Raw genomic sequence first — 17,984 nt, forward strand, 5'->3', positions numbered from 1 at the left:
TTAACGTCGTCCTCGATAAATTATTAACTTCAATGCATGTTAAACACTGTTCTGAATAACCTGACTTTCTTAGTTTTTAAGAATACAATCGTCTCAAAACAACAAGGCAATGGTTTAGCAAAGAAAAAAGGCTTTGAATAAACTTTGAGAAACAGATTAAAAGACTTAAAATACAAAACTTTATTTCAAAATTGAATGGACAACCAAAAATGTACAGACGAACACATGTTGTTGTGTGAATAAGAAAAACAACATATTATTATCTCTTTAACAGCTCCAAAAAATGCCCTTTTAAAATGTTTCCTAGTAAAAAATTCAGACTTTTGTTATCCAACATTATAAAACAAATTAAACAAAACATTTGATCTTTTATAAGCAGTTGATTAGTTCAGATATTCAAGTAATTAGAAGATGGGTCCAAATTAATCAAATGCAACGAGACATTTTATTACTAGATTATAATTCTTTAATAATTGCATACCTCTTGGATATTTGCATTGGTCATTATTGTATATTCTTTACAAACTTTTTTATTGCAGTTTCTTTTTTTAATGATTCAACATTTCAAATAATCTGTCTTGTCTCACAGAGGCAGCCAGGTGTTAAAATAAAAATGAAAGGAGGAACTTTTTTAACTCAGCAAATGTGTGCAAGTCTGAAAATAACCAAAGTTATTTCTGGGAATGGTTATGACTGTTCTGTTTCTGCCCTGACAACAAGCAGTGCCTCAGCAATTACACATTGACAGATACAAACAGCTTATAATAAAAAATACAATTTACCAACAAGGAAACCGACTGCACAGATGTTAGTGCGATTACTCAGTTAGAGATTGTCCAAAGTACATTTCCTCCAACAAATGTATGCACCACAGCAATCAGCTGGTCTTGATGTTAGCACTCACAGCCAACCCCATATTAAACAAACAACAAAATAACATTATTGCAATGCTTCGTGGCATTTCACAGGCTATATGAAGTCACTCTGGGAAAAGCAAATGGGAAAAGATAAATTCCAGGTAATGGAAAATCTTCCCTGTCCAGAGGATGCAAAATGGAGGGCAAGGAGAATCCCTGCCCCTGGTTTCCAAGACAACCATCTTCAGGATTCAGGTTAATCATAAGCACCAGGTACAGTTTACAGGAGTTTGGGCAACTTTGGTCACACAGTCATTTGAAGGTTTCTTCATGGCCGCCCGTGTTCAGTTAAATAGAGGAGTGTTGAAAGAGAAGAGATGATGGTTTAAAGGAAACCATTAGTGATCATGGTCGAAGTTCTTGACCATCCGCTTAATATGGAAAAGCTTGTGACGCAGTTTTCGACATTGGAGCTTCTTGTTTTGATAAGCTGGCATCTGAAAAGAAAGAGTGAGGAGGGGAACCCCTTATATTACCATCCAAATGGGACGCATCTTTTGATTTGATCTTTTAATATGCCTGTTTAGCATGGCTTACCCGTTTTAAGTCTTTGAGTCGATTATATTCCTCTGCTACAGCCTTTAATGTGAGATAAAACAGATCAGGATTTGATTAATGGATAATTAAAAAAGGACATAAAAAGTTGTTGGTGGATCCAAACATTTTGTTATTCTCCATGTAGAATTGAGATAAATGTTAATTTAATGGAATGTTTTTCAGAAACTAACCTGATACTTTGAAGTGCCCTCATCCAGTGTGTCCAGCTCCCTGCTGAGCTTGTTTATCTCATCATTGATGTCATCCATTTCAGCACACATTTCCTTGTAGCTCCTGAGATCCAAGTCAAACTCTTTCTTATACTCATGCCGCTGGGAATCACATGTAATCTCAGGATACATGCTGAATGGAAATGAAAAAAGAGAGTTAATAAAAATTGCAAAAGACTATGGATGAAGACATCTGGTGTTGTGAGGCAACTGGCTGCCTGTATGGATGGATGGCAACTTTTAAGTCAAAGGGCATCTATATCAAAACAAGCAAACAGTCCCCCATATGTTTTAGAAGTGCTATCAAATCAAGTTGTTTTATTTAGATAGCAAAATTCTTACCTTGTCCATAGATCCTCATCGAAATCATTGGTTTCTCCTCCTGTCGTGTACTCGGTTTCATACTGGGATTCATCTAGCTCGGGGTTCCTGCGGCGTCTCTTGCCTCTGAAAGCAGAAGGTTTGCGGATGGTGTCTGTCTGATCAGAAGGGCTGGAGCTCATCTCTCCGGATGGGGATGTAGACTGAGATGGATGACTGAAAGGACGCTCAGGATAACTTAAAAAAACATGACCATATCTGAAAATTAGTATTGGCTTATTTTGAAGAGCATTTCTAGCAGTAAAATCGTGTCACTTGCAGTACAGTACGTCTTCTATTATGTTTAAAAAATAGAAAACTAGACTCAGAAAACACTGAAAACTACATTGAACAGGTTGGTCCATCTATTGAAGATCTGTTATCTGCATTTATTTCAGTATTTTGAAAAATCTGCTAAATATGTCTCTTTTCTGTGAAAAATTAAAATATGTTCTTTGTTTTTCCCTCTTTCTACAGATACTGCTTCGAAAAATTCTTGAAACATTGTAACTATAAATAGCATTTCTGATAATACTGCCTCTCCAAGATGAACTGCTTTACTATTTTCCTCACTGTTTTAAGTCACTTTGGATAAAAGTGTGTGCTTAATCCCTAAATGTAGAATATCAAATTAAACAAAACACTAGAATTACATAACATTTTAAAATAACTTCCACAATATACAACAATGACAACAACATAAACTCAATCATTCCAATGAAAGATTGTAAAGGCACAAAAATAGTGACAAGAAGTCGAAGAGGGAAATCCAAAAACTAAAAGTCTGACTAGAGCTTATTAAACAGATTAGATAAAGAATAACAAGGTCACAATAAGGCAGTGAATTTGATCTCAGGCCAAGACACGTCATATCTGTTGTAATCTGACCAGACTTCGTAAAACTAATAGCCCGGAACATGAGCCAGATTAATGGGCCAGACAAATAACTACTGAAAACACAAAGTACAGCCGATTAAACATCAACTTAACCAAGGTCGCAAGAGAAATAAACAAACGTCTTTAATGTACAGCAAACAGGAATGCCATTCCAAATGACTTAGGGGCCTAAAAGGGATGGTTCACCCAAAAATGAAAATTATTTTATGAATAGAACTACAACTACACGTGTTCTTTGTCCTCTGAAGCTTTCTCTTCACTGGCTCCTAAATTGTGGAATTCCCTACCCTCTAAGATTAGGAAAGCTGAATCCCTTAGTGTTTTTAAATCGTCCCTTAAAACTTACTTTTTTAAGCTAGCGTTTAGGTGATTATGTGATGACTGTTTTTTATTATATTGGCCTTGTTTTGTTTGATTTGTTCTTTATTGCTTGTACTTTTGTGTGTATCTTTTTAATTTCAAAATGTTATGCATGTAAAGCGTTTTGAGATGCTACTTTTAAAGGCGCTCTATAGAATAAGGTTTATAAAGTTATTATTAACTCACGCTCAAGTTGTTCGAAACCTGTATGAATTTCTTTACTCTGCGAACACAAAGAAATATTTTTGGAAGAATGTAAGCAACTGACATTTCTGGGGCATCATTGACTACCATATTAGAAAAAATTAAGATGGTCGTCAAAGGTGCTCCACAACTGTATGCTTTCCTTAATTACTCGAAATATCTACTTTTGTGTTCAACAGAACAAAAAATTACACAATCATTTTTCCTACTATGTTAGTAAATGGTGCCTCAGAAATTTCTCAGAAATAACATTCTTTCAAAATATATTTCTTTGTATTTAACTGAACAAAGACATTTATACAACTTGAGGGTAAGTAATTCATGACAGAATTATCATTTTTGGGTGGAAAAATTATTCCTTTAAGGAATGAAATTAACCCTGGCATTTCCTTAGTAGGAAAGGGGCAGGAACAAGCTAGCTCAACATTAAACTCACCTGTTGTAATTGTGGGTCTCAGAACTAAAGACACTAGCAGTTTTAGGTGGAATGGAGCCTACACTGGGGGCCGATGCCAGAACAGGAGCCATTTTTTCTGAAAAGACCACAGACGGCTCATGCATGCTCTGTCCATCCTGTACATGGTTGACCTAAAAGGAACACACTGTTTAGTACACAAACTGTGAGATAAATCTTGATAGTTTCGATGTGCCTCATACCAGGAACCAACTGTTTCGAGATAATAAGTCTTACTGCTTGTCAATGTTATCTTGTACAGAAAAGTCTTTGCTAAAAAAAGAGATCTAAAAATAGCATAAATTAGATTTTTACACATTTGTTTCTATACTTAATCTACAGTTACAACAACTTCAATATTAACAATGACCATTAAATACACCCTGCATGTGCAATTTAAAAACTGCATTCTGGCCTACAAAAACAGCAACATTTTGTAATCTATTGTTTAGACTTGCTTTTCCTCCCATCGTTCAGGAAAGGCCAGAGGGAAAATGAAGCAAAAACAGTTACAATTCCCTGCTCTTCCTGTTCAGTTTTCATCTCAGAGGATGTTCTCAGCATGCAAGCGAGTGTATTGTCACGACCATACAATGCTGATGGTTACAACATGTGACTTACAGCATGTGTTTGTTACACCTATTCATAATCTACGGCACATTTAACAATTATAGAGTTTACAGTTCACACAAAAATTAAAATTCAGACAATTATTCACTTATGTTCGCCAAATCTCTACGACTCAAATTTGTGACTGACAGCCTCAGTCCCTTTTCAAGGATCCTCGTGTTTGACAGGATAAAGAAAGCCATATGGTTTAACAAGGACGAGACTGAGTAGACATGGGGTTGAGACAGCATACTTCTCATTTGGGTGAACTTTTGGGTTGGGATAGTACACCCAAAAAAGAAGATTCTGTCATCATTTACTCACCCTCAAGTTGTTCCAAAACTGGATAAATAAATTTGTTCCGCTGAACACGAGGGAAGATATTTGGCTAGTAATTTTCAGTTCTGGGACATCATTGACTACCACAGTAGGAAAAATGACAATGGTAGTCAAAGACACCCCGAACTGTTTGCTTTCATAAAATCTTCAAAATATCTTCTTTAGTGTTCAACAGAAAAAATTATCCAATTATTTTTCTACTATGGTAGTCAATGGTAATCAATTATTGTAAATATCTTTCTTTGTGTTGAACAGATCAAAAACCTTTATACAGGTTTGGAACAACTTGAGGATGAGTAAATGGTGACAGAATTTGAATTTGTCTTTGAACTCCTACTCCTTTTCCTAATTTCCTATTCATGACTGCTCCTTCTGTCTACGAGCATTCGCATAGAATATTCATGTGCAATGTGAACGGGATTTAAGGTGTGGGAAATGTCCCATTGGCCAATTCAACTCTGCTGAAATAGTGGGATTATAACACCTAGTCACATCTGAAAAACGATTTTACAAGATGAAAGACATGGCTACAGTATAAGGAGAACAATATGGAAAAATTCTGTGCTGTACTGTATGTAGATAAAACAATGAAAGCAGTTGTGTGTGAGGGAGATGCTTGTTTGTTCAAGTCTGTGGCAGTCTGTGAACGTCTGTATGTTCAGATCGGGAAGCAGCAGGAAAGAGGGTGGAGAAACATTTCCCAGCAGCTGGGAAAAAGGGTAAAGCCACTGTGCAGAAGAGCCCAAGTCATCAAGGAATTCCAACAATCCTTTCCCTGCATGAGCTAGTGCCTCTGCTGATCCGTGATCACAACATATAAGCTGCGAAAGAATGCTTGAGACCTGCTTTTGCCCCAGAATAAGTAAAGGAATATAGAGAGAAGACATAGAAAGAATGAGCCAGAGAAAAACACAGAGAGGAAGGTATTCAAAGGGAGTGTGTGGAACGCTGTCAAAAATTTCATAGATCTACAGAAACCAGCTGGACAGAGACAAAGAAATGAACCAGCCTCATTACGGTGGTCATTATGTTTCTGAGGGGCATAATCCAAAATCAAACGCACCCTACAGAGTCTCAAGTGAGCTGGAAAATAACCGGTGGAATGTTATTGCTCATATGTAGCTCTTTTATGAATTCCTGGAATTTACAGTTTTGTCTCATTTGATTTAAAGGGAAATTCTGTCTTAGTTATTCCAAACCTGTTTGTTGTCCTAGATTCTTCAAAATATCTTCTTATAATATATAAAATATATAAAGCTATTATGGTAGTCAATGGGGTCCAAGAACTGTTTGGTTTGTTTGAGATAAAGAGTAAAAGAGTCACAATAAACAAATCGCTGCTATGCAGTCATGATGACACACCATGACTCATGTTCAACACAACACAAATGTACTGTATGTCACAGAAACTCAAAATTCTGTAAAACAGATAAAAAAACACCGACCACTGTCTTTAATGGCCAAAAGTGATGTCTGGAGGGCATATTAGGATAGAATAAAATAAAATATTTTTTCTTATTTATTGGACAAAATTATTTCACTGCAAGGCAAACTTCAGTATATCAATGAGATATGGGTTTTATTCTAATATACCAAAATGCACAGAAAACCCCAAATAAATCAAGCATATATGGCCTACAGTGTAATCGGCTATTAATATTTGTAATGTTTTCTAGCCAATTTTCTCAATCTTGATCATATTTGTGCATGCGTTGTATTAACCTTAAATTATTTTCAAATCTGTGCTAAACACTCAAATCACTCCAAAAACAACTACACAACATGCATAAACATTTTTAAAATATTATATTAAAATAATTAGTAAATGCTTTAATTTACCAAAGATGAGAATCACTTTTGGCCACTGCTCCATGAACAGACATATAAACAATTATGTTTCACTGGTTTTATCAAAGGCAAAAATATCTCATATGAATAAACAGTGTGACTATGTTAGATTATGTCAACAAAAATAATTATTTCGATCAGTTGGAAAAAGACTTGCATATTCACTATTAGGAGTGTGTAAATAAATGCAAATTAAAGTCTGCTTTCTAGACATCTCAGTTTAAGTAATGTTTAGCTACTTAACACTCTCAGTCTGGTTAATGATCAGTCAAAGTGAAACTGGGCTGACCGTTAACAAACAGAGCATATCAGCAATACATTCGACCATGTGACTATTATCACCAGTATTGCACAAGCTGTTGAAACTGAGAACATTATTATCTAAGCGCATTTTCTAAAGCGCTGGTTGCAGGTGCACTCAGGGCGTGTCCGTATCCACTTTTGCTAGTTTAACAACGGGAAAACGCTCGGACTCGTGGTCGGAACAGGTTGTCCCGATTACCTTAATGAGTAATAGCTGTTTTTTGGCCTTAACATGCAGAAAACCAATCAGAATCTCATCTCTCATTCCCTTTTTGAGTCAGTTGCGCTCGCGCCATGGCGAATTTACTATTTACACGGCTGAATTTGCAAGATCAAAGTCTGGACGCTTCTCCAGAGAGGAAACGCATCTGCTCATGCTTGAGGTCAAAGCGCGCAAGCAGACCATCTAAAGGATAACCCATATTTTAATCTTTATGTAGGCTACACAATAATAATTTACCACTTCAAGTCTGTATGTATGATAGAGACAGCTCTGGCATAAAAATAATTTAATAATTTTCTCAACTCCTCAACCAAGTCTGACATAATAACTTTTACCACACGGCACAGCTGACTGGTTCTTTCTGCATTAGCAGCCAACGAGCTTGCTGCTCAACGTTTAGATCTTGGCTAGCGGTTTAGCAGTGCAATGCGCTTCAGAAACCCTCCTCCTTCCCCAGCTCCACGTGTATAGATCTGCTATAAGGTGATCGCGATGCTATACAGGGTTATTCATATGTTATATGTGCAGCGGCATGGGTTGTCATGACAAAAAAAAAGCTAATCTGTTTAAAAAAAAAATCTGTTATATAACGAAATTACTGTGGAGTCATAAATAAATTTGACAAGTTCACTTTCTTAGACCCTGACATTGTGACTAAATCAAGGTGCCTTGCAACAAACCCGACAATGACCTTTAAACTATAAAAACACCACCCTATTCTAGCAGTGCTCTTTCATTTGGTTGTTCAGTGTTGTGACTAGCAGAGAACTTACCCAATCCTCCACATTTCTGCCCTCAGTTCCTCCCATCAGCGGTTTATCCCAGTGGATGTTTGGTTTCCCATAGTACCAGATTTTACTTCTGGTCTTATAGGAGAAGAAGGCAGCCACAGCCAGTGCAATCACAACCAAAAAACCACAAACCATCGCAACTGCCTAAAAAAATTAAAAATTGCAACATTGAGTTAAAAAGCAGCAGACTAAAATAAATATTTTGAGTACTTTTAAATAGAAGTTAATGTCTACAGAGAGCATTTCATACAGGGTTTAAGAAAGAACAGAAAATTTACATTTACAGTAGTGCACTGGGAGCCTAGTTTCCTATTTTGTAAAGGAATGTGCATGTTCTTTAAATTGTAAAAGTTATTCAAATGTTGTTAGAACTTTAAATTAAATGTTCTCTAAACTATTGTGTTGAGGTGTGGCTACTTTTCTAGTTGGCTATGAGTAACTCCTGTAGATGGAGATTAAATTCATCTCCTTTGCTTCATACAACTTTGCAAATACAAGGTTGAAAAGCAATTCTTTATGTTATGTGGTTATACATTATCTAGTATAGAATGCTAGTTGCATATTTTAAGCATTTATTCACCGATATGCCTCAAGCTCCGACGATAAGTGTTAAATAGTTTCTGTTTGTTTGACCAAACTGAGAAAAAGATTCAAAATGAGGATCATGTCTAATCCTTTAATTGTAGACTAATAATAAATAATAATGATAATAGCGATAAAACGGTAATAAATTATGACTTTCAAAATTACAGAAAGGTCTGCAGATGCTTTCACTTTGTACCTCCTGAGGGTCCACGTAGCAATAGTGGTACAAGTACTGGTTATAGACAGGAAAGCCGCCCCCCATTCCAGTCAGACTGCTGCCATAGAGGTTCTGACACATCATGATCATGGGGTTGTAGTACATGCTGGAGGAGCTTTGAGCCATAGGGTTCACTCCTACAATGTACACAATGTTTATAATGCCTTGAATTGCTGCCATTATGCAGCTAACAATAAGCACCGCCAGGTAGAATTTTCTGCTGCGGAACGTGTGCGATTTGGAGAAGCTTGCTACGAAGAACCCTAATGAGATGATAAAGTTTATGGCGGCGATGGCGATCATACTGGTCTTCGCTGAGTATGGAGTTGGGTAGGAGCTGTAGCTTCCATATCCATAGTTACTTCCGTATCCAGAGCTACCACCATAACCATACCCACTTCCATATCCATAGCCAGGATTGCCAGAACCGTAGCCACTTCCATAACCTCCATATCCATACTGCATATCCCATACCAAAGTTGAGGCAACGCAAGCAAAGATTCCGAGGCAGAGGATTATAACTGACCCGATCATAATCTTCACAATTCCGGGAGGGGAGAACCTCTTGTAAAAATCTTGTGGCACCTCCTCGCCCACATAGTAAGATCCTGGAGGTGGAGGATAGGAATCAAATTCACTCCGCGGGTCTTGGAAGCTCCCAGGTTGCCCAAAGCCGTTGGTGGGTGGGCTGTACATAGGTGGACTATCATAAGGCTGTTTCTCAAACATCTCTTAAAGATGATGGGCAATCTGATAAAAGAAGCAAGCATAATCATAAATAACATTATTCAGATTCTACATACAGAGACACTAAAAATTATATATATAGACAAATATGCATACACCCCAGCTGAAAAGTAAATCAAGGCCAAATTTATTTAAATTTTAAGTAAAAATTATATTATGACAAACAATGTTTATGAAGAATCATTATAAAAATGTGTAAAAGTGTAAATGTAGAATCAGAGAAAAAGACCTTTCCTTTCCTCAGAGAGTAAACATCACTCTATGAACTATCAGTGTATGTAAAAGAAAGTGTACAAGTAATCTTCAGAAGAGTCTCTCTATGCTTAACAAAAAAGTAAGGTCTGAAATAGAAATAACAGATCTGGAACAAAATGTCTGATTAAACAACAAAGGAATGTTCATTCGCAGATAAACTATAACTTATGTTCTAGGTCAGCATATTAGTATTGACAGAAATAAATGAATAAATACACTAACAAAATGACCCTATACCAAAACCACAAGAGCTGTAAGCAATGAAATAACCGCGCCGCTTATGAGTGTGAGGTAATAACAACAGAGAGCAAAGTGGAGACGTCGACACCAGGGATCAGAGTCTACACAAAGCCACTGTTTACAGGCCCAACTGTGGGAGTACAACTCTATCGCAGTCATTGTCCAGAATTGACTTTGAAATGCGTACATTCCCATTCTTGCCAAATTTGTAATGTTATTAGCTACTATTTGCATCGTCTTGAATAAAATACAGCTACTTTTCAACCACATTAAATGTCACATTTAAATAAAACTTCTTGCTACTGTATATCTACTTCAGAGCACATAGCCTCTCAGACAGAAGGACACTTTTAGACCCCTGGCATTGTTTAGATTAGCCATTTTCAGGATAGTATGTATTCACTTGCTAGTGGGCCTCCCCCACTGCCTCTCCTTTGTTGTAGCAAAAAGTCAAGGCTGCAAGGTTACCATGGTAATTAAAGGCCTGAGGTTAAAAAAAGAGGGGTTGGGTAGAAAAAACAAGAGCTGTACTGTCTGTACCACTCTGGTGAGGGGGGTGTCGAGGAAGGTGGATACAGTTGTAAGGAGGATCGGGTTCCCTCGGGGGAATCCATTCTTATTTACCAACTTTACACAGGTTTTAGTTTATGTGTGGGTCCATGGATGAAAGTGTGAAAGAGTTTAATATGCGGTGAGGGAATAAGTAATACCGCTATATATACTATCATAGTATTTACATGATACTACAGGGCATTTCAAAGAATACATGAAAAAAAACAATGACATATGCATGGCACAAGCCTTTGTAACTACCATGGTACATAATACATATTCAAAATATCCTTGCATTACTACACCGTCCCATTTTGTTATTGCATGACGGCCAATTGGGTACAAACTCCAGTCATACCGAAAGTAGGTTAACATAGCGCAAAGATCACACAACATATTATTGTTCATTTTACATGGTGTCCCTCTGTACAATGTGACTACAGATATCTACAAAGAATTTTATTCACTCTTTTTTTTTTTTAAAGTGAGACCACAACAATGAAGTTTTGTCATACATCACAAGAGGCATGTGAGATTGTAAATTATGTTGACACTGAAGATGTATTATTACAGCAAAAAGCTTTAATAAATACTTCATAATAATCAAATTATTAATATAATAGGCTACTTTTAAATTATGTATTAGCCATAAGTCAGACTATAAAATATATGAATAGTGAAAAGTAATCTAATAGCCTAATTTTATAATGAAAAGTAATACATTTACCTTTTTGATATTTCCTTGAACAGTAGAAACAATGCTTTTTATATGAATTTCCCCAGGTTTTCTTCACCACACGTCTACAATATAACGTTAATCCAAAAAGAAGCGCAGGTGAATGAACAGGTGTTGGTGTGAAAAGTTGTTCAGATCGCTCCTCTTTCTCTCTGTTACGCTCCGACGGTCCACCTGCCCTCCCGTGCAGCGAAACTCATTTGAATACAGTTTGTGTCTTTAAACTGCACATGTGATTTAGATGTCTAACGTCTTTAATAACAAGTGGTTGAAAACGCACTGTGAGAATAAACTTCCGATAGTACAAGACGTTTACCAGATTTAATCAAAGTGACTGCTCCGCAGAAACCCAAGTAGCCAGCCCAGGTGCATTCCCATTGGACAAAACACGCGAGTAGGCGGGTCATCCTCCTTACCGTCTCACACTGTGAACATGAAGCGAACGAAATAATTAAAAATGTAATATTCAGATGTCAAAATTCTAAATGGTAAAAAATGGAATCATGACAGTTTTATATTCTTTTACATTTACGCATTTTTTAATTCATCTTAAAATAAAAGTGTCATGGTTGAAAATATCATATAGACTTCACACGGACACCTGGAAACACAGGTAGCCGCCCGACTACAATTAAGTCTATGACAGGTAAACGACTGATTAATATTTAATGAGTTTACGTTGTGGTTTATGAGCCTATATCTCATTGCAAAATGTACTATTCTTGAACACTTACGCGATAGATGAGATGTGATCTGACAAATAATTGTGAATACATGAATTGATCTGGAGTTAATCTTAGCCATTAATGGGTAAGCAGCTGTGCGTTGAATCCATTTTTAAATAACAAATCTTTATTTTGACTGACAGTGGGAATAACTTAGACTTTTCATTTTAGGCCCGGCTCTACGGGGGAGGGGTGGGGGGTTCTAGAAGCTTTGCCCACCTTGCCCAACAGAGGATCCACCATAATAAACGGATATCTATCAAAAATCAGCTTAAAAAGAAACCTGTTTTCACGTGTTTACATGCATAGCAATAAACAGAAAATGCAGATAACGCTATAAGGCTACTAACGTGACCCCGGTTCCCTAAGATAACTAAATGCTATGGGAAAACTCCTGTTCATCGTATAACGTCTGTGAAAAACACAGACCAATGGCATTTGAGCCTGCCATTTCGGGTGGTACCGCTCGGCTATGTAAGTCTGTTATAATAACATATCAACTGAAGTGCAATGAAAAGGTTTGCCGTGGCACTGTAGCATGGCATGCTAGGCAAAGCATTCCCTCCCTAGATATGGTTCAATTCGCATTGCGAAATAACTTTAAAAATAGAAATTGAATTGTGCTTTATTTTTTCAAACAGCTAGTTTATTCATTGTATTAGTATTAATGATACATTGGAATTTCAGGACAAGATCGACGTATTTGTTTTTTGTTATAGAAATAATAAACAATTAATAAATGTAAAAAGTGATAGCTTATAAAATTGTATTGCATTAAACATGTGAACGTTTTTTTAGTAGTAAAACAGGGAGTCGAGCAGGAATCGAAAACATCAGCTAGGAATCGATTCTTTCGATTGCCAAACCAAGAATTGGAATCGGGATCGACTCCAAAAGAATCAGAATCGAACAGCCCTAGAAAATGGTGCTGAATGACGTTCGGCCCGTAGTTATATAGGCGAGCGGTACCGCAGACATTACCCAACAAGGCTTCAGTACCAGATAAAACAGAAGTTTCCCCATAGCGTGTAGCTAAACGCAATGCGAAGTGAACCATATCGAAAGGGAACGGCGTTTACATGGACATTTTAGATTTGCCGGGTTTCTCGCGTGCAGTGACGTCATCGTCGTCGATAATCTGTTTGGTAATTAAAATGCAGCGGGAAAACGGTCAACAACAGTTCTTCTTTTTCGGTGGGTTGAAGTGTTGGAGCAAATATTTACAGTAGGTCTACTTAAGTATCATTTTGCCGACTTTGTAGTTGTAGTCTACTGACTAGTCTCTTGACTACATTTACGAATAAGTATGTACTCTTTACTCCACTACATAGTGCTAATGCAATTACACATTCCATTTTGCATGACACCTAACTTTATCTGCACCAGAAATTTCTGCTAAAAAAGAAGCAATATGCCATTTTCAGGGAATTGAAGGACCCATATTGTGGGCATATACTTACTGAAACTTGTCAACATGGTGTCTTTTTGCAGACGCGGGTGCATTATCGGGTAGTTGACATCGCTCGTGTTTTATGTGAAAGAGGAAGAGGACATGACTGCAGCCGGCGATAAGGCCAAAACCAGCATGTCCAGTGCTAAAAGGCTTTGAGTGTTGCATGTTTTACTTAACATTACTTATCCGTTTTACCGAAGAGCTTACTTTTTTAAAATATTGGTTTCCTTATGAGCACGTAGACTTTTTTGACGCAAAGGCTCTCCTCCCGTGTCAACCGTTTCTTGTTTTCACTGACTGTCTGTCGTTGAGGACTAGTGCTTAAGGTCTGAAAGGCCTACTCTGACTTTTTAAGTCGTCGTGACTTGTAATGGAGTAATTTTCCGGTGAACGGGCTGGCAAAAACAGTTCTTCAGACAGAGCTTAAGCACAGGACCATGTAAAAGCAGATTCGTATCAGCTGAAGTGATGTCTTGGCTAAGCGTTACTGGATCCGCGTTGCGGCCGAGCATATTATTTCCCGACCCGAACCCCAAATGACACATTTGCAATTATTTCACCCGTTACATCAAATATTAGCGATTCACCCGAAGGGTGATGGTTTTTACACCATTCCTCCCAACAATTATTCATGAGAGGGAAAAAAACGTGTACTTTTAGCTCATGAAAAAGCAATAGCACATGGACTGGACATGGATGAATTTGTGACAGAATTCTCTCAAATCTAAGGTTACTAAATTGTAAAATGTAAAAACATATGTAAATGTAGCCTATACATAAAAATGTAAAAAAATGTTATACAATATTAATACTAGACGTAAGAAATAATAAGTAATACAGTATAGCAGTCAAATAGCGCCCTCTTGTGGTCACATGTCCATGTTTCATCATGTTAAAATCTGTAGTGTCAACAAGGGCTGTATGATTATGTGAGCAAAGCCTGTTATGACACCAAGACCTCACAATTATGTTGTTTACAATGATAGTGTAAGGCCAACGTTTATGGATAAACGTGTTATAACGCCAGACATGACAACATTCTGACATAAATTGACAAACATTTCCCATACGGACATGGCTTTCTAAAATTGTTTCTTAGCCCTACAGTAAACTTAACAGCATTTTGTTTGAAAAGAAACGTATTCATTTACCATTCAGCTTTACCTTTAAAATGTTCTGTCATGCTTTCAAGCTCTGTAGCCAAATAAATCATTGATCAAGCCATTAATCCTTTATTGTGCCCCTGGTTGCACTGAGTGTAGCATGTTTGTTTATTTTACTTCTTAAATATTAATAACTATTAACTGAGTGAAGCTAGTGGACTTTAGGGGAATGTATGAGAGTAGAGCAGAAATACACATCTGAAAAGCAGTGAAAGTGCATTTTTATAAATATTAATCCAAGTAAACTCCAAAAGTTTATTTTGTAAAGAAACTAGGACAAACGTGAACAAGGAGCCCCCCTCATCAGAGGCCCTGGGACAATGTTCTGTGTTGTTTTTAGCAGGTAAAATATTTGTAAATTGATATATTTGATGGTCAATATATATTCTTTGAATATTTTTAATCTATATTATATCACATCCTTCAGGCAGTGTCTATTGTGTGATATCGTCTTTATTCTAAGCAGCTATTCATTTGCATTTGACTGTAGAGTATTTTGATCATGCATGTTTTTATGCATGCCTGTTGCTTTACAGGAACACTTTGTAAAGAGCTGAAGTCAATTACTAAAACAAGACAGAAGACTAGAAAGAATAGAAATGAGGGCAAGAGAGATGAGAGGAGGTCTGTTCACGTCACAGCACCCACTCACATTGAATATTTTAAAAATAAACTTTCAGAATTGCATCTGATATACGAGGGCAAGTTAAGAGAGAATGCACAAATGCAGAAGAAATGAAAGAGGAATAAATCGGTGGATGAGTATAAAAGACTGTCAAAACACTTGAGTTACAGACTTTGAAGTGTCTGATTCTGAGTGGGATAAAAATGATGTCCATTCTTCTGCACAAACGTTTTATCCCATCAACCACAAGTAATACAGGAATTGCTATTTTGGTTGCGTTTCACATCACGCATCATCGGCATCCTTGAGTCTAAAGCTTATGCTATTGTCGTTCTAAAAACAATTGCAAGTTATATGTTAGCAGATTCGAAACGTATCTAAAATTGTATTCCTAAAATTGCCAACATTTACAGACATCACACTTCCAATAAAGACGAGATTGATAAAAATTCAAGATAAGGAGGTACTGAATTTGTTAATTTATTTCTCATACATTGGAGGCCAGCATTATGTAAATCTGCTACAGCTTGGTCAACAAGGCCAAAGACACACAGTAAAGGCAGTTTGCTGTTTTCCAAACCCGTAAAGACAATCACATCTTGACATTTTCTGTCTAAACCCAGAACCGGGAAACACATCAGTTAATTCATGAAAATGATTATGATATGGGTGTGGGGTTTATCTCTTCATGTCTACACCGAGGTGATTGTTTTATTTTGCTTTGATCAAGAATTGAATGTTTTTGACTATGCAGCCACTCTGCAGTAACATTATTGTATATCCTCTACAAGCTATAAAAATCTAGGTAAATAATAAAAGAGATAAAAAAATAGTAAAATGAAGAGTAAACCATTCTAAGGGTTATCTCCATTATCTTTTGCATTGCTGTGTATATATCCTTCCAAGCACATCCCCAGGCTGTCTTGCAAAACTCCTGAATTAAAGAAGCTGGAAGGACCCTTGGAAGCTCTATGAATGAATTTTATGTTTGATGTGGTTCCTGTAAATCTCCCCGAAGAGCATGAAAGACCACACACATTTCTGCAATGATTGTTCTGCATTTTAATAGCACAAAATATGATATGATACATTTTTCCTCTCTCACCAATCTTCCAAAGGCCCTTACAGCTTCACAATACATCTAAAATAGAATACTAGTTTACGACTGAATACTGTGCAGTATATCATGCATGGTGCTATTTTTCTAAATAGTGATTGAAACAGTAGGCATTATATTCCACGGTGCCCGTTTTAAACGACAGTATACTGCATTCCTACAGTAGCTCATTATGTTACGTCTATAATTCAATTAAAATGGTCTATTATCAACTTGGAAATGAAGTTATTTTGCATTTTGTAATCCAATTTTGTGTGTTGTGCACAACAATAGTAGTATGCTAGTATGCTATTCCGAACACAGCCTACATAACTGCCACAGACAGGCTGTCCATTTGGTGACTCTCTCTCCCTTTCATCGTCCAGCCTCCTCGATTCCATTGGTTAACTTCCATTTAATCTTCTGTTCCAAACTGTGTCTTTATACAAATCCTTTCCACCCCTGCGTCTGAATCCAGTCCATTACTATACAAGGGCTTTACAAAAAAGCTAACTTTAAACAGCCATACAATGGCTAAACATAAACCATATCTCTACCATGATGTGTTTCATTCGTTGTTAACGTTTTAGTACTAAAAGTATATTCAGCAGTGTTAGTTGATGATAGGTGTGAAGGAGTGTGTGTGTAGGTTTAGAATATGGTTTCGAGTGTGTGCGAGGGTGCTAGCCGCTGTCAGACGACGTGTGTGGTGCCGTAGAGGGTGATCTCTGTCTGTGTACCGAGGATGCCCACGAGCGCTCGGAAGCCTGCGAGGAGGGTCGTGTGAATGTGAATCCACGTTGAGTCAGCCCGTCCAGCAGGTGGTGCTGTTGCTGCTGTATGGCTTGTGAAAGCAGGCCAGGCAGAGCCTGCAGGCTGCTGTTTATGGAGTCCAGTTTTGTTTCTAGGTGACCGATCCGTTTCTCTAGCTCCTCGCTGCGCTCCTGCAGCTCTGATACCAGGTCATACATCACATTCTGCGTCTGAAAAAGTGATGATCATGATGCATACATGTGTAGTCTACGTGGTACATTAATACAACACAACAATCAACTAAAGTGATAGAATAAAAGCAGAAAGACCGATGTCACGCACCTTTGCCAAATCGACCAGCGTGTTTGCTTGATCGTTCAGCTTTCTCTGTTCCATCTTTACACTTCTCAGTCTGGGTAGAAAAGAAGTAGGGGCATGTGGACAGCCAAAGAGAAACAGATGGGGCAAAAGTAAAGAGGACACACAGATATATAAGAGGGGGAAAAGGGTTTCATCAGGGAATTAGTGAAGAAGGAAATGCAAGAGTGAGTTTATAGAGGATGAAGTCAAATGAGGAAACACAAGAGTTTAGGAAATAGTAAAAGGATGTGTAGGGGTTTATAGAGGGAAACAGCGAAAAGGAAAGTGTTGGGATGAGGATCATGAAAAGAAGGAAATAAGCAAGAAACAGAGGAAGAAACAGAGTAACAATTGAGCAGAAATTTGGAAAGTCAAAAATATCACATTTATGAATGCTCTTCTACT

At 37.3% G+C, this 17,984-nt stretch overlaps 2 protein-coding genes across 2 annotated transcripts in view; both read right to left on the bottom strand.

The window, feature by feature from the left end:
• Positions 1-160: 160 nt before the first annotated feature.
• LOC306900700 (occludin) lies at positions 161-11,783 on the bottom strand. Its single transcript, XM_079467923.1, has 8 exons — positions 11,396-11,783; positions 8,854-9,624; positions 8,055-8,216; positions 3,942-4,093; positions 2,027-2,242; positions 1,646-1,817; positions 1,455-1,496; positions 161-1,354 (listed from the first exon to the last, which is right to left on the bottom strand). The coding sequence occupies exons 2-8, from the start codon at positions 9,601-9,603 to the stop codon at positions 1,256-1,258; spliced, it is 1,593 nt and encodes a 530-aa protein (XP_079324049.1). The 5' UTR covers positions 9,604-9,624; positions 11,396-11,783; the 3' UTR covers positions 161-1,255.
• Positions 11,784-15,835: 4,052 nt separating this feature from the next.
• Positions 15,836-17,984, bottom strand: part of kcnn1b (potassium intermediate/small conductance calcium-activated channel, subfamily N, member 1b) — a 29,024-nt gene continuing 26,875 nt past the window's right edge. Inside the window, exons 9-10 of the mRNA XM_079468322.1 lie at positions 17,562-17,631; positions 15,836-17,449 (exon numbers count right to left, since the gene is read on the bottom strand). Of these exons, the coding sequence (XP_079324448.1) occupies positions 17,150-17,449; positions 17,562-17,631 (370 nt within the window). The 3' untranslated portion in view covers positions 15,836-17,149. The remainder of the gene's footprint in view (positions 17,450-17,561; positions 17,632-17,984) is intronic.

The sequence above is a fragment of the Barbatula barbatula genome, assembly GCF_947034865.1.
Source record: "Barbatula barbatula genome assembly, chromosome: 11".
In the NCBI taxonomy this organism is placed as follows: domain Eukaryota; kingdom Metazoa; phylum Chordata; class Actinopteri; order Cypriniformes; family Nemacheilidae; genus Barbatula; species Barbatula barbatula.